Genomic DNA, 23704 nt, shown 5'->3' with positions numbered 1-23704 from the left:
CCATTACATGGAAACGAGACAACCAGGCCAGGGATCAGGAAATGACTGTACTGCTTTCTCATAGAGCTATTCATACATGAACTATTACAATGCCAGAAAAACGGGTGCTCTGACTGTCAGGATTTCTCCAGCCAGGGGCTCGCTGGGCAAGAGATCTCGCAAGGCGTCGGGTAAAGGCAAAGGCGCAGGGCAAAGAGGCAAATTGAGCCTCTAGCCCCTTCGCAGCCCGGCTCTGCAGCAGCGCTTCGGCTCAGGCCCGGCCGGTGCACATGGGGGAAGCGCGGCCCCGGGCGCTGCAAAGAGCCTGGGAGCCCGGGCAGGGCGGGGGAAGCCTGGGCCTGCAGCCACCGCCCCCCGCCCGGGGATCGGCGCCGCTCCAGCGGCCCACCGCCCTTCGCGCTAGTTGCCCCCCACCTTTGCCGTCGGGGCTGAAATCTCGCGAGATTCTGAGCGGCACGTGTGCGGGCGGGTCTCGCGAGGTGTCGCGGCGGCGGCGGTTGCATGAGGTCGGAGCGGGAGGCCGGGCCGGGGCTGGCGCGCGGGGGCGGCCGGGAGCAGCGGCCCATGGAGACCCCGCTCCGGCGGGAGTCACCGCGCCGGGACCCCGAGACCCCCCCGCCGCCCCCGGGCCCGCCGCCGCCGCCTCACCTGGCCCTGGGCAGGCAGCGGGAGGAGAAGAGAGCGGCGCTGAGCAAGGTGCGCGGCCGGCCGGCGCGTCAGCACCAGGGACAGCGCGCGGCGGGCGGGGTTTGCCGGAGGGAGGGACGTGAGATTTGCCTGGGGGAGGGGTGGGGGTTTGCCGGGGGGAGATTTGCCTAGGAGCGGGGGGATGCGCGGGGGGTTTGCGAGGGGGAGGGTGGATGGGAAGGGAGCATTTGCCGGAGGGAGGGACGTGGGGAGGGGCGGGGGTTTGCCGGGGGGCGAGGATTTGCCCATGGGAATGGGGGGCGGGGACTTGCCTAAGAGAGGGAGGTGCGAGGGGGATTTGCGTGGCGTGGGAGAGCAGGGAAGGGGCGGGGACAGGGATGACAGGGGCTTGGGGTGGTGCAGGGGTACCAGGGTGGCAGCTTATTGAATGGTTGGCAGAGGTTCTAGGACCTCTTGTGAGACTCTACCCAGAATGGGGGGTAGGTTTTATATTCTAAAGATTTCTCATAGTGTTTAGCAGGCAGTGTGGTTTGTGGTTGGAGCAGTCTCGGTGCCTCAATTTGCCCATCTGCAAAGCAAGAATAAGGATATTGATCCACTTTTGTAACATGATTTGAGTTACAAGCACTATCACTGCAAATCTGCTTGCCTGGTCACATTTTGTGAGTTAAAAATCAAGATCATAGAAGTATCATAGAATATTAGGGTTGGAAGGGACCTCAAGATGACAAATGCTGTGGCAGAGGAGTAGGGAATTTGTCCCGGGGAAGGAATCCCTGCAAAGCACCACAACACCAACTTTATTATTTTTTTTATAAAGCAATTTTCATCTAAACACTTTACAAGCAATTCTTACAAAATTCCTTACAAATGGGGAAACTGCGGCACAGGAAGGCCGTGTGACTTGCTTAAAGTGAGACGGTGAGTGAGAGCTGGGAACAGAACACATGAATCGTGACCTCTCATTTCCCTGCTCTACGCATTTGACAGCACTCCAGCCGTGTGTTTTTCATGCGAATTGTGTCCCTAACTGTTTTGTGGAATTAAATGGTAGAAGACATTAGGTCACATATAGTATGTATTATTCTTGCAACAAAAGTGTTTTGAGAAAGTTACTTCATGTTAAATCATTTTATACAGAGAGAATTTTGTATTTTATATATTTAGTGACTTAATTTGATTTTACATAACTTAATATATTTTATACTCAGCTCAACTATAGTTGCTTCTAAACTCTCTAGTTGTCCTACAATTATATTACATGTATTAGCTATCATTCCCTCATCTGTATGTGACAGAAACTGCATCCTAGTGCAGGAGTATATGGTAAGACTGGATCCCATTGAAATTGGTAGTTCTAGGGAGAGTTTTCAGAAAGATTCAATGTAGTTTGTTACTATTTTGACAATATTTAAATATTTAGATTAGTACTAAATGAGTCTTCACTTTTAACTGTATTACTTTATAGGTAGTTATTCGCCGGCTTCCTCCTAGTCTAACCAAGGAGCAACTGGAAGAGCAGCTACATCCGCTACCTGCCCACGATTATTTTGAATTTTGCACTGCTGATCCCAGGTGAGGAGGAGCTGTTTGTCAGCACTAAGAAGGAAAGAGGTACTTTCAATGAGCTTGTAAGCAACCTATTTCACTAAGGGCTGTCTACACTTAGCAGCGGATCGATGCACGGTGACCGATGCATTGGCGGTCGATTTAGCAAGTGTAGTGAGGACCCACTAAATTGACTGCAGCTCGCTCTTCCGTCAACTCCTGTACTCCGCCAGATCTAGAAAAGTAAGGGGAGTCCACGGGAGAGGGTCTCCTGTTGACAATGTGTAGTGTGGATCCTGCGGTAAGTAGATCTAAGCTACATCGACTTGAGTTACACTATTCATGTAACTCAAAGTGCGTAGCTTAGATCGACTTTTCCCTGTAGTGTAGACAAGGCCTCAGGAACCCTGGGCATAGTCACATAACAAATTTATATTTTGTGTCTATGAAGCCTTTATCTTTTTTGTTTTAGTTAGGTAGGTAGTATTTATATATATATATATTATAAACTATTTTCACTGGTGAAGTAGAACAGATGTTTTCCTAAACTTTTTGTACACCTTGTCTGACTTATTCTCTTTCTTGGTGTTGAGCTGGGCAAATACTGCAGCCATTTTTCCACAAGTGTTCATTTGAATTTAAAATGAATTAACTTCTTCATTGTTCACATCTTGTTGCTTTCTACAGGCTTTCAGGCAATCAAGTTTTATTCACATGGATATTCACAAAAAGCTAATTTTAAATTTACACACCTGGGCACTCAAGGATAGCATCTTATTTCATTTATAGATTCCAAGGACAGAAATGATTTCCTGAATAACACTTCCTGTATTGTGACTCCTGTATAACACAGGCCACAAAATAATTCCTAGAACATTTAGAGAAACATCCAATCTTGCTTTAAAAATTGTCAATGATAAAGAATCACACTATGTCTGTGGTTAAATTGTTCCAGTAGTTAATTATTCTCACCTTTACGAATTTACACCTTATTTGCAGTCTTAATTTGTCTAGCTTCAGCTTCCAGCCATTGGATCATGTTATACCTTTTGAAGAGTCCATTATTAAATATTTGTTCCCCATGTAGATGCTTCTAGATTGTAATCAAGCCATCCCTTAACCTTCTCTTTGTTAAATTGTTTGAGCTCTTTGAGTCTTTCACTATAAGGCATGTGTTCTAGACCTTTACTAATTTTTGTGGCTCTTTTCTGAACCCTCTTCGGTTTATCAATATCCTTCTTGAATTTTGGGCACCAGAACGGACACAGAATTCCAGTAGCAGTTGCACCAGTACCGAATATAGAGGTAAAATAACTGCTTTGCTGCTACTTGGGATTCCCTTGTTTATGCCTCCCAGGATTTCATTAGCTCTTTTGGCCAGTGTCACATTGGGAACTCATGGTCAGATGATTAATCACTGTGACCCAAAATCTTTTTCAGAGTCATTGCTTCCCAAGGTAGAGTCCTCTGTCCTGTAAGTATGGTCTACATCAGGGATCGGCACCTTTGGCACACGGCCCGTCAGGGAAATCTTCTGGTGGACCGGGTCAGTTTGTTTACCTGCAGCGTCCACAGAGTCAGCCGATTGCAGCTCCCACTGGCTGTGGTTTGCTCTTCCAGACCAATGGGGGCTGCGAAAAGCGGCGCGGGCCGAGGGATGTGCTGGCCACTGCTTCCTGCAGCCCCCATTGGCCTGGAACAGCGAACCGCAGCCAGTGGGAGCTGCGATCGGCCAAATCTGCAGACACTGCAGGTAAACAAACTGACCTGGCCTGCCAGCGGAGTTCCCTGACGGGCCATGTGCCAAAGGTTGCTGATCCGTGGTCTACATTCTTTATTCTTATATATGTTTACATTTAGGTGTGATTAAAACACACATTGTTTGTTTGCACCCAGTTTACCAAATGATCCAGAGCTCTCTGAATCAGTGACCTATCCTCTTCGTTGTTTACCACTCCCCTAATTTTTGTGTCATCTGCAAACTTTATCAATGATGATTTTATGTTTTCTTCCAGATCATTGATAAAATTGTTAGATAGCATACAGCCAAGAACTGATCCCTGTGGGACCCCACTGGAAACATACCCTCTCAATGATGATGCCCCATTTACAGTTGCATATTGAGAGTTATCAGTTAGCTAGCTTTTATGTGCCATGTTAGTTTTATATTGTTCTATTTATTTAATCAAAATGTTGTGTGATACCAAGTCAAATGCCCTGTAGAAGTTTAAAGTACATTACATCAACTCTATTATCTTTATTAACCAAACTTGGAATCTCATCAAAAATGTATCAAGTTAGTTTGGCAGGATCTATTTTCCATAAATCCATGTTCATTTGCATTAATAACATTATTATCCTTTAATCCTTCATTAATCAAATCCACTATCACCCACTTCATTATCTTACCCAGGATTGATGTCAGGCTGACAGGCCTATAATTACCTGGGTCATCCCATTTACTCTTTTTAAAAATTGGCACATTTGTGTTCTTCCAGTCTTCTGGAACCTCGCCAGTGCTCCAAGACTCATTGAAAATCTACGCTAACATCCAATATATTACTATTTATTTCATTAACAATTTCAAAAACAGTTAAACAAAATAAGAAAGTTAACTAACAAAGAATATAAATTGAGGTTGCTAATACATGTATTTAATATGCATGGTGCCATAAATGTTAAGACAGCATTCACTGGCTAACAAAACAAATTTCAGAAAGGGAAGAAATGTACCCTTAATGCAACCCAAACACCCTTAAAATTGTCATGAAGCAATTGTACATGGATATGTATCCTAAATTAATAGAGTGTGCAGTGTATAGCTGTGCATATCTGACATTTTCTTCTTAGAGAATTGTCTCTAACAGATCCAAACTAAAGGCATGTGTGCACCTCTGGTTATAACCCTCGAACTGTTTATTAGCAATGACTGTTGGAGCGCTAAGCCCCTCAGACATTGAACCACCAGCTGAGGCTACAAAGAGGGGAAATAGTTCTCAACTGCCAAATTTCCTTTCCATAATCTCACTTGTGTGGTTGCTCCATACTTGTCATTTTTATTTGAATCAGTTTAAGACAGTTTTAATTAGTTAAGTGATAGATTTACTGTAAGTTAATATAGAGTAGTTTTGTTATGTTCAGTTATTTAGTCTGTCGGTCTAGGCTGCTCATATGCCAACCTGGAGTTTGGCAGATACTGAAGAAAACAAGGATTCAAGGGCACTCTATCTGTAATGGATCAGTACTCTTAAGTGCCTTCATATGTCGAAGTGTGATGTTCTGTGGGCTCCTGTTCAGCCTGTGCTGCCCTTTCCAGTAGATAATGGAAAAATAACAAAGGCAGATTGAAACCTTCTCCTAAAAGAGTTTCTCTGTTTTCAATGGATTTGTTTGGCTATCTGCCAGGAAATGTTCCAAGCAGTCTGGGGCACAAGTCCATAGAGAGCCATCTTTCCTAGAAAGATTAGGCAACTCAAAGCAGGTCATAGATTTAAAGTTTATTTTTCTCTGCTCGCATTCCTGCAAATAAATATTTTTCATGCAGAAAGACCTAATTGTGAAGGCTACCGTCTGATCTTTGTCTGGCTTGTTTAACTGCCTGTGTGCCAGGACTCTGGTGAGGGTTTTGCAAACTCTGTCATATTCTGTGTAACCATTGTCCTCTCCAATATAGAAAATAACAGAACACATACACCTCTACCTCAATATAACGCTGTCCTTGGGAGCCAAAAAATCTTACTGCGTTATAGGTGAAACCATGTTATACTGAACTGCTTTGATCCACCGGAGTGCGCAGCCCCACCTCGCCCCAGAACTCTGCTTTACCGCATTATATCCGAATTCATGTTATATTGGGTGGCATTATATCGAGGTAGCAGTGTATAACAGAAACACTGCCATGTGGTTTATGTGACCAACACAGTTTTAATTTTGAGTATTGAGCACCAGACCATCAAAATTGTCAGGTAAATATGAACAGCACTTAAAGAGGAAAAAGTTGCATTTTGCTCATGGATGTTGCAAATGTTGAAAAAGGGACTAAATAGATTGAGTAAGTTATTTAGTGTGAACTTTTTTCTGAGCTGTAGGGCTTGCAGTACCCTCATGACTTGCTGATACTGCTGTCCCATTCATGTATCTCTGAAGAGGCAGATCATTCTGTATTGGTGGGAGAAAGATGAGGGCACACTTAAATCACTTTGTAAAATTCATCTGCTTTAAAAAATTACTCTTGACAATTAAGTAAAGCAAAAAGTACAAGGAAAATAAAGCTGCATTTTCAAATGTTATTTGGTTACTACATTTTGAGGTGTTGAAATCTGTGAATACATAATTTTTAGAAAATAAAGAAAATAAACACTGAAGACTCTGACATCTGTTTCTTGGGATGTCAGACTTTTTTTATGCTTCTTTGACCCTTAAATAAACTAATGATCTGTAGGGTTGGACTGAGAGGCACCTTTTCCCTCTATGATTTGTACTCAGATTCTGTGCTCAGTCATCAATCTGATGTCTCCAAAGAGACTTAGGCCTTATCTACATGGAAATTGTTTTTGGTATATCTGCGTTTTTTTACACGAGCTGCCTTGTGTCCACACATAAACAATCTTTTTTTCCTTTGTTTTGCTTCTTATACTCCTATGGTTAATCTGCTTTGGTAACAACATAACACAATTTCTGAATGAGTTATACTGCTATAAAGTTCATGTGGATACATCCCCATTTGAATTAACTGTACTACTTCAGGTAGTCATCCCACTGATATCCCACACTCATTGCTTCACATTGGACTGGTTTGTCTGGTTACCTGTGCATTCTCGAATGCACAGGGGTTATCTTGATTAGCTATCCCCCAATGGTTTCATTGCTGACACACTCCAAGCCCATCTAAAAGGAGCAAATTCAGTTTCATCTTTCCAGCAGTCACTGAAATGCAAAGATCTATAAGTGGCTAACAGATCAAAAACAGGAAAAGGAGCACTCTCAGGACACATTCCAGTGCCACACCAAAGTGCTGCAGCAGAATTACAAAAACACCGAAGACAAAATCAAAATCCCAGTGCACCCGCCTGCTATGAAGAACTGAATCCAATTTTTGCCATAGAGGCCACCACAAAACCCCAGTATACGTGGGATCGTTTGGCCACAATCCTCAGTGAGCCAGGCATGCCTTCAGAAACCCCACAGGAAGCCTTGAACTCCCAGGCAGGAGACGATTCCTCTAGACAACCAAGATTTCTTCAGCACTCCTTCCAGCCAGCCAGAGATTCAGTCAGAGATGCCTCCCCAGTGCCCAGCCAGAGACAATATGGCAGTGGACCTCATCCAGTAAGTATTAAGCAGTTGTCAGTCCTATTAATGCCTGTTTAGGGGGATCTGGAAAACTTTCATCTGGATACTGGCTGTGCCCTGTCATGTCTGGCAGATATTGTCACAGCAGAGCATGGACATGTCTGCCCCAATGCAGCACCCTTTGGCCTCCACTTGCTTGGCTTTTCTCCAGACCCCGCAGCATGCTCAAAATGGCACCTAAGACAGAAAATACAACAGTTACAAGTGGATTTTTTAATCCCAAAAATATTTAATTCCATGCCCAAAACATATATCCCCTTTCTTTCCCATGCTGCTTGATGCTTCTTGCTTCTCAGCCACTTCTGCCTACTTTCCCTGCTTGTCATTCTTGTGATGCTGAAAAAGATAGTGGCCCTGCAGCTGTGAAAAAAAAAATTAAAAAGACAAATACATTGCATCTTAGTCAGTTTTATTGTAGCAAAACAAAAAAGCAAAAAATACACCAGTAGAAAATGCATGTAAGCCCTCAGTTTTGTCATTGCCCTGAGCTTTTTTAGATCTTAAGATTTTCATACATGTAAAGTTAAACATGTTAAATTGGCCATTTGAGATTACAGAGGCTGTTTTAAGTCTTTTATGTTGCATAGACTCTGTAAAGTATTTGTGATTTGCAGGTGTTACAAAAGGATCTTTTCATCAAGCACTCATTTATTGCAGTATATTACATTCCTAAACCCATTGCATTGTTAACAGGACGTGCCTCACAGCTGCAAAATTCTATATTTTTTATAGCACACTTTGCTCTCGTCCAATGGTATGATAAATGAGAATTGTAGGCAAAGATAGCAATCTAGTTTGGCAAGCATTTGACAAATTGCTCCTTGCTTCTTAGGGCCACCCATCTAGGTAGTGTTTCCCTTCCATTAAGCAACAGTTTGAGGGAGCACCATCCAGGCATGTAGCGTGTTGCATATTTTCTAAGTTGTCTCTTTACCTTTCTGCACAGGACCCATCTCTGCCTCTTAAGAATACACCTCAGGATAATGTTCCCCATTTAAGGACAGCCCCCTGGGGTGTACATGCAATTATTAGCCTATTCCTTGGGGAACCACACTCTCCATTCTTCTCACCCCCTAAAAATTGTATAAGGGGTCATTTAAAGGGTATCTTTACACCATGGTGTAGAGATCTGACCTGATCTGAGGCAAAATAACTTAAATTGTCTTACCATCTTCTAGCACGCCAGGCCAGACAATGGAATTCCAAAATTGATAATTTGATGGTAAATAATAGAGGTAACATTCTGTCATTGTTGGCATGATGGCTAATATTGGTACAGTAACTGCTTTATTGTTTCTCTGTTCTCCGAGCAACTGGCCTGGCATGGCCCACATAGAGAGGAGCGTTATCAGTAGCTGAGTGCCTGGTCAACCACCAAGGGAAGAGAAAGAGGATGAGGGAGGAGATGTTTTCTGACCTCATGAGTGGGTCCCAGCACAAAGCAAAAAACCCAGAAGATTGGAGGGGAGCGTACACTTCCATGACAGCAGCCCCAAGAGTTGATTGACCAACACCAAACTGGTTAGTTAGTGACCAGTAACAATTGGATAAGGCAGATTTCCAGATGACAATGGCCACATACTTCTCCACACTGAGAGGAACTGTGATATTAGTGATTTGGCACTGGAGTTCTAGGGTAAGTTCTGTGTAGATTCCAGGGAACTGGCCTTCCACTTCCACTGCTAGTTATACCAGGACTACCTTCAGTGATGGCTAGCCAGGCCCAGAGACAGTGCTCCACCAAGTGAAGCCAGTCCAGTAAAATGTCATGCAGAAGTAACTGCTTGGTTTCATTCTCCTCCTCCTCTAGCAGTATCCATGTGAAATCTTAGTGGTTATAGTGATGGCATTCTTCCTTCTCCTCAAAAGCACCTGCCTGCATGATTAACAGTACCTCTGGACTGTGTTTGTATTAATGAGTGTCTGCGTCATGGTGTTCCATGCTGCCTGATAGCCGTTTGAAAAATTGTTTGCAACTAAAACAGTTGAAAATGACTCGCTAGTGAAAACCAGACCAGTTTTGGGATACTGTGGAAGGAATCATTGGAATTTGACACCAAGTCCCAGAGGCCCAATAGATATCCCACAATCCAACATGATAAGCAAACCATACTGCACTGAGTATAGAACAGTGAATCCTGGGATACCTGCCCAAAATGCTGTTCACTTTTTTCAAGAAAGCGTGATACTGTGTGAATGCTACAATTCACAAAAGAAGTAGCTAAACCACTTCACACAAAACAGTGTTGATGCACTCTTTTAGTTTAGTTATAACTATAATTATAGTGAAGAAAGCTGTGTTGAAAAAGTGTCCCCTGTAGACAAGGCCCAATGGCCCAATCCTGTGCGTTTTTGAGTGCCTCTTGAAAAGCACCTAAGACCCTTAGAGTAGAGCACATTTTGCAGAGCTTCCAAAGGACAATGCTATTTTTGGGTTGATAGGGTTAGTATACTTTTGATCATCCAGAAGTTCATAATATCCCTAATTTCCACTGCCTTGCACCTTATGTGGTCATTTATACACATGCAAAGTGAAGGTCTTATAGATATATAATGCTGTCAATTCAGAATTACCAATTCTAAATTTATAGCTCCTTTTCACTCATACACTTTACATATTATAAATAACCACACAAAGTGCAAAGCAGCACATAATCTGGTCCAGTGTATTTTAGCTTGACATCACAGTGTATGTGGACAATTGTCAAATTTTGTTCCTCAACTGTATTTTAGTATGTACACGGATGGGGGAATTTATTTCAGACTCCATAATGTGTGGGGAAAGGGGTTTACAAGAGCAGAAATTCAAGAAAATTGACAGTTTATGTTCCTGTCCCATCAGGGCACAAGGAGGAATCCCTTCATTTTCTGACTAATATCTGTGGTAAAATTGTTGTAGGTATCTTGGCTGTGAGTCTTCTCACTTTTGTGGTCTTGTGTTATTTCACTGTAGGTTGTGGAGGTTTTTTTTGTAAAATATATAAACCAAATGTTTCTGTTCCCCCCCAGCCCTTCTGAACCCCAGTCTGTGACCCCTACAGCAGCCCCATGTGCCTCACAGTGTCTGTCCCCACATACCCTGTGCCTCCTGACCTGGCCCCACGTGGAGCGTGGTGTGAGGAACACAGCCTCTTCTCTTCCCTATCTGCAGCTGGGGCTGGCTGGGGAGCAGCTGCTCTCTGTTCTGTTGCCACAGTGGCCCCTGATGGGCGAAAGGCATAATTGCAGCACCTTTCTGCAGGGAAAAAAATTCTGCGTAGCACATAAATTCTGCTTGTGCACAATGACGCAGAATTTCCCCAGGAGTAACTATTAGGGACCTCACAAGGAGAGTATAAAGTGGAAAGCTTGATAGCTTTCACACCTCTCACATTTCCCAGAGTACAACAGTGATCCCAAACTGGCTGGCCCTACCTCTCTGATTCATCTCCTAGAAATTAAATATCTTGGGTTTGTCTGTGGAAATGGCTTCATTTGAGGAATGAACCCACAATTGCTAAGTACTCTCATAGCCATACTTATTTATTGTAATAAACTAACTATAGCTAGGGGAGAATCACACTTTGATAGTGCAACTTTGCACACGTTTTTGCATTTTTGTGTGCTATGAATGGTGTTTTTGGTCCATAACATTTAAAATCTTTTATTACTGTAAATATTGTGGCTACACTGGATCCCTTCAAAACATGCAAGATAATTTTTGATGTCTGTATTTTCCAGAGTACAAAATTCTGTCCACTCTGGTAGTCACATATTTAACCTCTGCTAACAGCAATAATAAATGCTTAATGTAAAATAAAATTCACTGTTTTAAATGTTTGACTCAATTGTGAAGTGTATTCAATATAACAAATGTAAATGTAAAAGGACAGAAAAATATTGCTGTTTCATATGTCGGGGGAAAATAGATTGTGGTGCAAAAGTAGGTGGAAAACATCTGCTACTGAAATATTAGGTGTTTAGAAATGTTTCTGAGAGAATAAATATTTTTTGTTTTCTATTCTCTTTTACAATGGTTACTGTTCCGTGTCAAGATTCCTGATATTTTATAGGTAATAAGTGCCTGATCCTATAAAGTGCTGAGCACCTTCAACTCCCATGTAAAGTACGTGGAAATTGAGGATGCTCTGCAACTTTACAGGATCAGGACCTAAAAATGGCAAAAAATATTTTTCTTTTCTGCAAACGGTGGAGTACTAGTCCTAAATTCATACACAAAACCTGTATTAATAGGAGTTGTAACCATCATCTACTTCCAGAGATATCTGGCAGTTGGTCCAAATGCATGCAGCTCAGAGGCACAGCAGTTTCCTTAATGGACAGAGAAAGATCTATAGTTCTCCCTTCAGTTACACTCCTAATTTTTTTTTGACAATATGAAATTGCAAGAATTTAAGGGATAAGGAAATAAACATGAAATTGCTCCAATTTTTTTTCCACATCTGGTGTATTCAAAGAAGCCTGTTTCTGCTTCATCTGTCCTAGTGTATTTCTTTAATAGTTGAAATTGTTTATAAAAATACATTAAACATGTTTTTCAGTTTTGCCAGGCAGTAATTTTTCTTGGATGCGCAATTAATTTTTGGCATGTCTACCAAACAACTTCATTTATTTAATTAGGAATTTTATTAACAGATTCATTTTTCTTAGACTAACATTGTCTTTAATTCCAGCATTTCTGCTTTGGCAACAAAGAGCAACAAGTAAAAGTACTTGATATGAGCAGTTTAACTATGCAATCAAGTTAATCTCTAATAAATACTGAAATAATTTAGGCCTCAGTTCAGTCAGGCATCTAAGCATGTGTTTAACATGAAACACATGAGTACTCCTACTGAGATGACCAAGCACAGAGGAGAGAGCCCTCTGCTTCCTGGGAGGTGACAGTTACCCAAAAGTCTTGCTGGTTGCTCCAGCCATTAACAGCATACGCATGGTGCCTGTGTGATCTACATAAGAACGGCTGTACCGGGTCAGACCAAAGGTCCATCTAGCCCAGTATCTGTCTGCCAACAGTGGCCAATGCCAGGTGCCCCAAAGGGAGTGAACCTAACAGGCAATGATCAAGTGATCACTCTTCTGCCATCCATCTCCATCCTCTTACAAACAGAGGCTGGGGACACCATTCTTTACCCATCCTGGCTAATAACCATATATAGACTTAACCACCATGAATTTATCCAGTTTTCTTTTAAACACTGTTATAGTCCTAGCCTTCACAACCTCCTCAGGTAAGGAGTTCCACAAGTTGACTGTGCACTACATGAAGAAGAACTTCCTTTTATTTTATTTAAGCCTGCTGCCTATTAATTTCATTTGGTGACCCCTAGTTCTTGTATTATGGGAATAAATAAATAACTTTTCCTTCTCCACTTTCTCAGTATCACTCATGATTTTATATACCTCTATCATATCCCCCCTTAATCTCCTCTTTTCCAAGTTGAAGAGTCCTAGCCTCTTTAATCTTTCCTTGTATGGGACCCTCTCCAAACCCCTAATCATTTTAGTTGACCTTTTCTGAACCTTTTCTAGTGCTAGAATATCTTCTTTGAGGTGATGAGACCACATCTGTATACAGTATTCAAGATGTGGGTGTACCATGGATTTATATAAGGGCAATAATATATTCTCAGTCTTATTCTCTATCCCCTTTTTAATGATTCCTAACATCCTGTTTGCTTTTTTGACCACCTCTGCACACTGCGTGGACATCTTCAGAGAACTATCCATGATGACTCCAAGATCTTTTTCCTGACTCATAGCTAAATTAGCCCTCATCATATTGTATGTATAGTTGGGGTTATTTTTTGCAATGTGCATTAGTTTACATATATCCACATTAAATTTCATTTGCCATTTTGTTGCACAATCACTTAGTTTTGTGAGATCTTTTTGAAGTTCTTCACAATCTGCTTTGGTCTTAACTATCTTGAGTAGTTTAGTATCATCTGCAAACTTTGCCACCTCACTGTTTACCCCTTTCTCCGGATCATTTATGAAGAAATTGAATAGGATTGGTCCTAGGACTGACCCTTGAGGAACACCACTAGTTACTCCTCTCCATTCTGATAATTTACCTTTAATTCCTACCCTTTGTTCCCTGTCTTTTAACCAGTTCTCAATCCAAGAAAGGACCTTCCCTTTTATCCCATGATAGCTTAATTTACATAAGACCCTTTGGTGAGGGACCTTGTCAAAGGCTTTTCTGGAAATCTAAGTATACTGTGTCCACTGACTCCCCCTTGTCCACATGTTTGTTGACCCCTTCAAAGAACTCTAATAGATTAGTAAGACACGATTTCCCTTTAGAGAAACTATGTTGACTATTGCTCAACAGTTTATGTTTTTCTATGTGTCTGACAATTTTATTCTTAACTATTGTTTCAACTAATTTGCCCAGTACCGATGTTGGACTTACTGGTCTGTAATTGCCGGGATCACCTCTAGAGCGCTTTTTAAATATTGGCATTACATTAGCTAACTTCCAGTCATTGGGTACCAAAGCTGATTTAAAGGACAGGTTACAAACCTTAGTTAATAGTTCCACAACTTCACATTTGAGTTCTTTCAGAACTCTTGGGGGAATGCCATCTGGTCCAGGTGACTTGTTAATGTTGAGTGTATCAATTAATTCCAAAAACCTCCTGACACTTCAATCTGTGACAGTTCCTCAGATTTGTCACCTACAAAAGCCAGCTCAGGTTTGGGAATCTCCCTAACATCCTCAGCCTTGAAGACTGAAGCAAAGAATCCATTTAGTTTCTCCGCAATGACTTTATCGTCTTTAAGCGCTCCTTTTGTATTTTGATCATCAAGGGGCCCCACTGGTTGTTTAGCAGGCTTCCTACTTCTGATGTACTTAAAAAAACATTTTGTTATTACCTTTGGAGTTTTTGGCTAGCCATTCTTCGAACATCTCTTTGGCTTTTCTTATTATACTCCTGCACTTAATTTGGCAGTGTTTATGCTCCTTTCTATTTGCCTCACTAGGATTTGACTTCCACTTTTTAAAGGAAGTCTTTTTATCTCTCACTGCTTCTTTTACATGGTTGTTAAGCCCCGGTGGCTCTTTTTTAGTTCTTTTACTGTGTTCCTTAATTTGGGGTATACATTGAAGTTGGGCCTCTATTATTGTGTCTTTAAAAAGTGCCCATGCAACTTGCAGGGATTTCACTTTAGTCACTGTACCTTTTAACTTTTAACTAACCCCCTCATTTTTGTATAGTTCCCCCTTTTGAAATTAAATGCCACAGTGTTGGGCTGTTGAGATGTTCTTTCCACCACAGGGATGTTAAATGTTATTATATTACGGTCACTATTTGCAGGCGGTCCTGCTATAGTTACCTCTTGGACCAGCTCCTGCGCTCCACTCAGGATTAAATCTAGAGTTGCCTCTCCCCTTGTGGGTTCCAGTACCAGCTGCTCCATGAAGCAGTCATTTAAAGTATCGAGAACTTTTATCTCTGCATTTCGTCCTGAAGTGAAATGTTCCCAGTCAATTTGGGGATAATTGAAATCCCCCACTATTATTGGGTTCTTAATTTTGATAGCCTCTCTAATTTCCCTTAGCATTTCATCATCACTATTACTGTCCTGGTCAGGTGGTCGATAATAGATCCCTAATGTTATATTTTTATTAGAGCATGACATTTCTATCCATAGAGATTCTATGGAACATGTGGATTCGCTTAAGATTTTTACTTCATTTGAATCTACATTTTCTTTCACATATAGTGCCTCTCCTCCCCCTGCACGACCTGTTCTGTCCTTCCAATATATTTTGTACCCTGGAATGATTGTGTCCCATTGATTGCTCTCAATCCACCAGGTTTCTGTTATGCCTATTATATCAATATCCTCCTTTATCACAAGGCACTCTAGTTCACCCATCTCAACTTAAATGTTCTTCTAATGTCAAATCACAAATCTTTTCTACTTATAAAGTAAACAAACCCAAGTTAAATTAACAGTATTGTTTCTTACTCTATTCTATATGCATATTGAAATATATCTAAAAAAGAATTGACTGTTTCTCATTGAAATCAATGGGAGAGAAACTCATTCTATCATAGTACAGCCTTTTCACATGGTGATGGCTACCTCCGTATAGTACACTCAGTACTATCCACTTGCATAGAAATGTTGACTCTTTTATCAATATAATTCAATTCATATTTATTTTTATAGATAAAATACATTTTACAGATATAAATCTAAATGTCATTAACACTGTTTCCTTTAGACTGATGTCTTTCATTGAGTTATAAATATAACATTTTTATTTTTAAATTTATATATAAATTGAAAAATTTCTCAGTTTAAGATCCCATTGGAATTAGTGTTCTTTAGAAATGCTAGATAATGAACATTTCATATACAGTAAATGAGTATCCATCCCATTAGCTCTGTCTAATTCAGAAGGATCAGACAAATTCTCCTTCGAGTTTGTGTCCTCATGAATCCCACTCTAGCTGTATGTGTGCCCCACATACATAAGATTGGAATCTTTGAAAAGCAGTGTCTGTTGGACCACAGCTGCACTATGCATGCCCTTGTGCCCCTCACCCGAGACATAAAGGGCAGAGCAACTGCACCGGTCCTTCCTTTCCCCCTTACTGTGTGGGGCAGTGAAACAGAACAAGAGGTGTCCCACTACCATTACTGGAATCTGCATCAGTCATGAATTAGCTGGCTGATTAGGGTTAGCACTCAACTTTAAATTTTCTGCATTATTATTTTAGTTCCAACAAAAAATGTAAAAACCCCTGAATTTAATTTTTCCCTCTATGCAATACAAAATGGTAGCATCAAGCGCTCAAGCTTCAACCGTGTCCCTCCTATGATAGTCTAATTCCACTCACAGATAGCCACTGTCATTCTCTATTTTGTCTCACCGAGAGCCATATGTCAGACTGGTGCCCAATGTGTTGTTCATTCTCAACAAGAACAAAGTTCAGGGCCATGGGTCTGAATAATCCATGAGAGGAAATTCAGATCCTGAAGAGCAAGGATCATCTTCCAGGATGAATCCAACCTCTTCTAAGTCTCTGTCAGCCAATATCTCTGCTAGCTGGTGTGCAGCATCTAAGGTTGGAACTGGCATACATGCTTGGCACCATCAGGTAAGGAACTGGCATCAAATACTACCTCAGTACTGATTACCAGCTCAGCACCAAAGACTAATACTGCCTCTTCAACAAGGCAAAAAAAGGCCCAAACACCAGGATAAGCGCTTATCTCTTTCTTTCCATAAGAAGAGGCACAAACCATTGGAATATCATGCGGGAAGATCTGGATGATCTTGAAGCGTGGATGCCCACTTCGTCAGATGCATGTGACGAAGTGGGTATTCACCCACGAAAGCTCATGCTCCAAAACGTCTGTTTGTCTATAAGGTACCACAGGGTTCTTCGCTGCTTTTACAGATCCAGACTAACATGGCTACCCCTCTGATACTTGAAGTTTGGAGCAACAGAAAAGGGATGAAATTTAATACTACAAAGTGCAAAGGTCATGCACTTAGGGTCTATAAGAATTTCTGGTATAAGCTGGGGGCTTATCACTTGGAAGTGACAGAGGATGAGAAAGGTTTGTGGGTCAATCACAGGATAACTATGAGCCACCAATGTGATGCAGCTGTGAAAAAGGCATATGTGGTCCTAGGATGTATCAGGCAAGGAATTTCCAGTAGAGATAAAGAAGTGTTAATTCCATTGTATAGGGCACTGTTAAGACCTCCTTTGGAATACTGTTTACAGTTCTGGTCATCTTAGTTCAAGAAAGATGAATTCAGACTAGAACAGGTGCAGAGAAAAACTACTAGGATGATCAGAGGAATGGAAGGCCTGTCTTACGTGAGGAGACTGAAAGAGCTTGGATTGTTTAGCCTAGCAAGAAGAAGGCTGAGTGGGGATATGATTGTTCTATATAAATACATTGGGGAGGAGATAAACAGCAGGGAGAATGAAGAGCTATTTAAGCTAAAGGTGTTGGCACAAGAATATTGGGTATAAACTTCAGAACTCCAGCTGGTTACCGGCAGCGCTCAGAAAAGGATTTTCCCCCAAGTGAATTGTCTCATTTATTGATTGATTGTCTCCTTCCTCTGATGCATGCAAGATGGCCACAGCTACCATGGCTGTTCAATCCAATTTCAGTTCTTACCCTCCATTCCCCATCTCTCTTTAGGGACACTTCTCATAAAAATCAGCTAAAGGAAAGTGACCTCTCTGCTTTTGTAGGACCCCAGAGGAGTTTCTGCTGAACTGGAGGGGAGAAGCATCTACTCCCAATATATCTTTATCCCCCCTCAAAAAGGGATCCTAACATAGACCTAAAAAGATTGAGCAAATACCTGAACTGTTTCAGATTTAGGATGGTAATGATTGCCTGCATTGTCCCTTCCCTTTGGGTTCAACACTGGTTCCTGGCTTAGCTTACAAGATACATGCTTCAGTATTGCCATCCACCCAGCCCACAGGAAGTATCTCCAATTCACAGTAGGGCTCCATAACTATCAATGCAAAGTTCTAGCATTGTGTCTCTCCATATTACCAAGAGTCTTCACAAAATGCCTAGCTGCACTGGCAGCACGTCTGAGGAGACAGGGTATTCATACGTACCCATATGTAGATGATTGGCTGATCCAAAGTAGGGCCCAACAGGAAGTTGCCACAGCTCAGCTCTGGATTATGTCCTTCTTTTATTCAGACAGCTGGGCCTCTTGGTCAGTTATGAAAAATCATCTCTCAACCAACCAGAAACAACCAAGTTTATAGAAGCCTTAATTGACTCCAAATCAGCTAAAGCACATGTTTCAAAAGACAGATTTATTTATCTTCAGATGATAATTACCAGTATCAAATTGACTCCATCAACTACACTAAGAAACTTCCTCAGACTTTTGGGCCATGTGTCAGCTTGCACAGATGATGATGCTAGCCAGACTTCACCTGCATCTATGACAAGGGTGGTTACTGTTGTTGTATCACCTTGTAAGACATCAAATGAACGTGCAGGTTGTTGTCCCTATACTCATTTTATCAGCACTGAACTGGTGACTCCAAAAATGTTCAGACCGGGTGCCCTTCTCTGCCCCTCCTACACAGACACTGATCACAGATGCATCAGGTACAGGTTGAGGCACACACCTGAATCACCTCCAGGTACAAGGGACTTGGTTTTAAAAGGACATGACTCTTCACATAAATGTTCTAAAATTATGAACATTCAGAATAACTTGCATGGCATTTCCTGCCTGTTCTACATAATTCCACAGTATAGTTCCTCGCAGTCAACACAACTGCAATGCACTATATAAAGAAGCAAGAAGGTGCCTTTTAATCACCTCTGTGTCAGGAGGCAATCAAGTTATAGACATGGTACCAACAACATGGTATTACCCCAGTTGCTTTTTATCGGCCAGGAGTCAGAAATAACCCAGTAGACTTCCTAAGCAGACAGTTTATCACCGCCCACAAGTGATGTCTGAAGAGCTCCACCATCAATCCAATATTTCTGTGGTGGGGAAATCTATAGAATTGTTTGACACCAAAGATAATATAAAATGCCCAGCCTTTTCTTCTGAGGAGGCATGAACCTGGGATCACTACAAAACACCTTCTTCATACCGTGGGGTCAAGGACTCATATATGTACACATTTCCACTGATTTGCTTGAGTACAATCAGGCAAGGTGCAGTTGCACTGATCCTGATAGCTCTATATTGGCGAAGACAAGTCTGTCTAATTGTAATGGTCAGGGTATAGGCTGCTGGGCCAGTAGTGTCCGCTGGGCTGGGATTGAAGGCAGAAGACAAGACCAGTCACCAAGCCAAGTCAGGAGACGGAATACCAAGATCAAACTTGGGGCTGTACTTCCTGTGGTGCCTGAGCCTCCACTGATTGTTAGTTGCTGCTTTACTCTCCAGTGGTGCTATGGATATTACAGCCTGCCCTTCATCCCTGCTTTTTCATAGTCCTCCTTAGTTGGGATTCTGAATTGGCAGCAGAATTGTGAGATGGTTGCAGCAGCTCTGCTCATTATGCCCATGGCAGGGGGCTGGATAGGCATGAGCACATGTAGGGCACAGGCACAGCCCCAGCCCCAGCACACACTGCTTTTTAAAAGATTCTGCTGTCACATGTATGGGGACCATGTGGGATCCCCAGAGATGACAACATCTCAAAGAACACAGTTATTATCAGGTCAGTAACCGTTCATTCTTCTAGTGGAAATGTTTGGGTGTTGGCAATAACTGTAAATTATCTGCTGGATTTGTATATAAGTCTGTCAAAAATATATCATTTTGTTTTTATTTTTATATGTCCCAGGATATATTCTTGCTGTTTATCAAAAGGTTTAATCTTTTTTAAAGATGAATGTCTGTAAAAACTCAAAGTGACAGTTTGGCAGGTGCCAGTCAATCTAATCTCCCTCTCCGCAATATCATCAGCAAAAGACTTCCTGAGCATGCTCAAGAAGTACCCAGTGGCATTGCCAATATCCGTAGCTCTTATGTCACCATCATAGGAAAGTGGGCCTAATGGCTCTAAGGGGCACAGAATAGAAATACACACTCCAAGATTTGAAAAAAGAGACATTTGTCTCCTAATTCAGAATTAAACTCCACAGTTCCTGGATGAGGAATATCCTGGAAATCAATTCCATTTTGCTTGGATCCTGTGATTTTGTAAGTGTATGTGTAAAAGTTGCATTCTGTGATATGCAAGTTTAGTGCAATCATTTCACAAGGCAGATGAGAATTATGACAGTTTTCTAATTTTGCTTCTTTCTTCATTTCTGAACATGACAATAAATAACAAAATTAAATTGTTTCTTGTTGCAGTCTTTATCCTCATCTCTACTCAAGAGCATACATTAACTTTAGAAATCCTGATGACATCCTTCTTTTTAGAGATCGTTTTGATGGCTATGTCTTCATTGATAATAAAGGTTGGACAATTTACATTTTTTAAAAATCTCAGTGCAACCTGTTTATTACATATTTGATTTTTTTCTGGAATTAACATATATAAACCGGTAGCCTTTGTAGCAGTTCAGGACAGTAAGTATTTTGGAAATCTTTACTCAATATAAGTAGTTAACTACATACTAAAACAAATAGTTAAAAGAGCATCAAGATTGCAAAGTCAAGCACTCAAAAGTTAAGAAATGCCAGATTTAAATTTGCCTGTCAGTCTTAATTTGGCCCCTTTGTGCTATGATATTGTCTTTATTTACAGGGTCATATTCTGTTTTTTCCATAGGAATCCTGCCCCATTTGGTGCTTAAGATAGTGGTGCTCTCTGAGTAGGTAGCTACTCAACATATTTTTTTTAATCCTCATCATTCAGCATGTGGTCACATCCTTATTTATCACACTATCCAAACCCTATTAATTTCCTCTTGGGCTTGTCTATGAAGCTCGTCACCATAGAATCTGAGTGTTTCACAAACATGAATGAATTGATCTTTACGCTATTCCTGGGAGACAAGGTAGTGTTATTTATCCCATTTTACACATGGGGAATGGAGGCCGAGTCTCTACTACTTTTGGATGCCCAGTTGGAGATGCCTATGGCCTGATTTTTCAGAGTACTTAGATTTTATTGTATGTTCAGAGCACAGTTTCTATTGGCTTCAGTTGCAGTTGTGGCTGGTCAGCACTTTTGCAAATCAGACCTCGGTGTCTGAAGGTGGGTACCAAGAAAATGAAGGGCATGCAATTAGTGGACACCTGTGAAAAGCTTGGTTTAGGTGACTTGCCCAGTATCACGTAGGAACTTTGTGGTAGAGGCAGGAATAGAATTTATTTCTACAACTGCCTTAACTATCAAACCATCCTTTCTCTTCCTGCAGTCCCCTGCCTCTTTCAGTACATTCCTTCCAAATTCAGCAACAAATAAGATGGGTCCTACAGATAACACCTCAGTCACTGCACTGCTCTCATTCATTCATTCATTCATTCATTCATTTATTAATTCCAGCCATCCTGCACACTGAATGAGGCTGGGGGTCTGTGTATACAACAGTATGTATGTGATCCTGTTATTGAAGATTGGTTTAAGGGGGTCAAATTAAGGTGGTACAGATAACATTGATTCTGGCATTTTCTAACTTTTGCATGCTTGACTGCAACCTTAATGATCTTGTAATTTAAGGTACAGCTACACTGCGGCTGGGAGTGTGCGTCCCAGCTTGAGTAGACAGACATGTGCTATCTGTGCTTGAGCTAGTGCTCTAAAAATAGCAGTGTGGCAGCTTGGGAAGCTGTCCGAGTACAGTACTCACGGGGTCCAGGTGGGTTTGTATTCAGGCAGCTAGCCCCAGCTGCCACCCATGCTACCCCTGGCTACACTACTATTTTTAGTGAACTAGTTCAAGCTGAGCTAGTGCGTCTGTCTTCTTGAGTTGGGAAGCACACTCCTAGCTGTAGTGTAGATATACCCTTTGTTTTTTAACGTAGTTTTCTAGGTTTTTAAAAAAAACAAACTGAAAAAAACAAATATCCATTATGTGGAAACCATATTGACCTCCACATGGGTCATCAGCAGGAGTGGGACCTTTAGATCCACAGCACAGACCTCTACCACTTGATCTATCTGAGTAACTGCTAGTAACAGTGGGCTGTTATCCTGTGTATGGATCAGCCAGTAGAGAGGGATGGGACACTTAATTTGCCATTGGTTTTCATGCTATTTGCTGGACAGCAAAGGAATTTTGAGATACAGAAATCCTGGGTTCAATTCTAGGTTCTGGAGAGGAGTGCCTTCTAGTGGTTAAAGACCCTTCATATATCTTTGCCCTCAGACTGTCCCTGTTTCCTGGTGCTGTGGTCCTACTGCCCCTGTCTCCGCTCTCTGCTCTTATTCCCCTCTTGAGTTCCTATCCCTTTTTCCTTGTGCTTCTGTTTACTTTCCTTCCTCTTTCCTATCTGCCCTGCCTCCCCTAGTTCCTGCCCCATCCCTCCCTCTGCTCCTAATCGCCTTCTCTTTTTCCACCTTTTCTACGGCTCTTGTCCCTGTCCTCACCTGTGCTTCTCTCCCCTCACAACTGTTACCCCTCCATTCTCCAATTCCTGTCCTTGTTCCACCCCATAGTCCTGTCCCACCTCTCCAGCTATTGCCACTCTCTCCCCTGCTCCCATTGTCCCCCATACACCTGCTGTTCCTGCCCTTGCCCCATATTGGTTCCTCCTCCCTATCCACCCTGCTGCATTAGAGTGACGTTGTTTCCTCTTCATCCTTGCTGCCTGCATGCCATCAGGTGGAGCACTGAGAACACTGGAGAGACCATCTCTCTGCTCTCAGTTCTGGTGCTGGGTGACACAGTGGCCCTGGGAGAACAATTGCAGGGAAATTCCTACTCAACCTCTGCAGCCTTGGGATAGAGCATACTCACTTACTTGGTGCAGTGGCACACGTGCAGTCAGGTTGGCACATAGGAGCTGTCAGGGATAGAGCATGCTCAGTGGAATCAGAATCTTTGGAGAATTTAGCTGCCGAACTCTGACAATTCTCTACTGAGCACGTACCAAATGAGGTATTTTAGAGACTGGTTTGCCAAATTGGGGGGAATTTTCACAAGGAATGCAAAAAAGCACATCCCTGGCACAAAGTTAACCCCCTGCCAAATTTCAAGTCCCCTCTCCAAAGTTGGGAGGTGTTACGGCTTCTCAACAAAACAGTTGTAAGAATATTTTAAACATGGCAAAAAATTTATTTTTCCCTCAAGCCGGGTTTTCTAAAACTTTTTGGCAAGCCTCCATCTAGTTTCCAGTGGAGTTGGGCAACTTTTGAGTGAACGTGTGCAACTTTTGGATGAACTTGTGCTGATTTATAGTTTTAAGTGAAAAACAGGCAAAACTCAAAAGTTTCACATTGTTTTGACTCCAAAGAAATTCCATCTGTTTCATCTCAATTTTTCTTTAAGTTTTTTATTATTCTAACCCCAGAATTAGAGCAGAATTTATGGACTGAGAACCTATACAAGTGAAAACAAGAAGGAGGCTTACACAAACCCATGTAAATTAAAATGACTGAGTTTCACACAGTTTTACATGTTGCTAGATTTAAATGGAGATGTCACCCCCTTTGTTATCCCCTTCTAGCAACAAAACTTTATAGAAATATCTCAATTGTTTTATGCAGTGTTG

The 23704-nt window shown here is 41.7% G+C and overlaps 1 protein-coding gene across 5 annotated transcripts in view; it reads left to right on the top strand.

Moving 5' to 3' along the window:
• The first annotated feature begins 501 nt into the window (after window positions 1–501).
• UPF3A (UPF3A regulator of nonsense mediated mRNA decay) overlaps window positions 502–23704 on the top strand; it is a 52944-nt gene continuing 29741 nt past the window's right edge. For 4 of the 5 annotated variants that reach the window (XR_007769252.1, XM_050922285.1, XM_050922303.1 and 1 more), the window contains exons 1-3: window positions 550–696; window positions 2117–2223; window positions 20396–20502. Coding sequence is in view for 4 of the 5 variants with exons in the window: in XM_050922285.1 (XP_050778242.1) it covers window positions 565–696; window positions 2117–2223; window positions 20396–20502 (346 nt within the window). In the remaining variant the exon portion in view is untranslated. Of the gene's footprint in view, window positions 697–2116; window positions 2224–20395; window positions 20503–23704 lie in introns of all 5 variants that reach the window. The other variant, XM_050922270.1, reaches the window with a different exon arrangement.

This window comes from Gopherus flavomarginatus, chromosome 1 (genome assembly GCF_025201925.1).
Source record: "Gopherus flavomarginatus isolate rGopFla2 chromosome 1, rGopFla2.mat.asm, whole genome shotgun sequence".
Classification (NCBI taxonomy): domain Eukaryota; kingdom Metazoa; phylum Chordata; order Testudines; family Testudinidae; genus Gopherus; species Gopherus flavomarginatus.
This window is presented reverse-complemented; position numbering and strand designations above follow the sequence as displayed.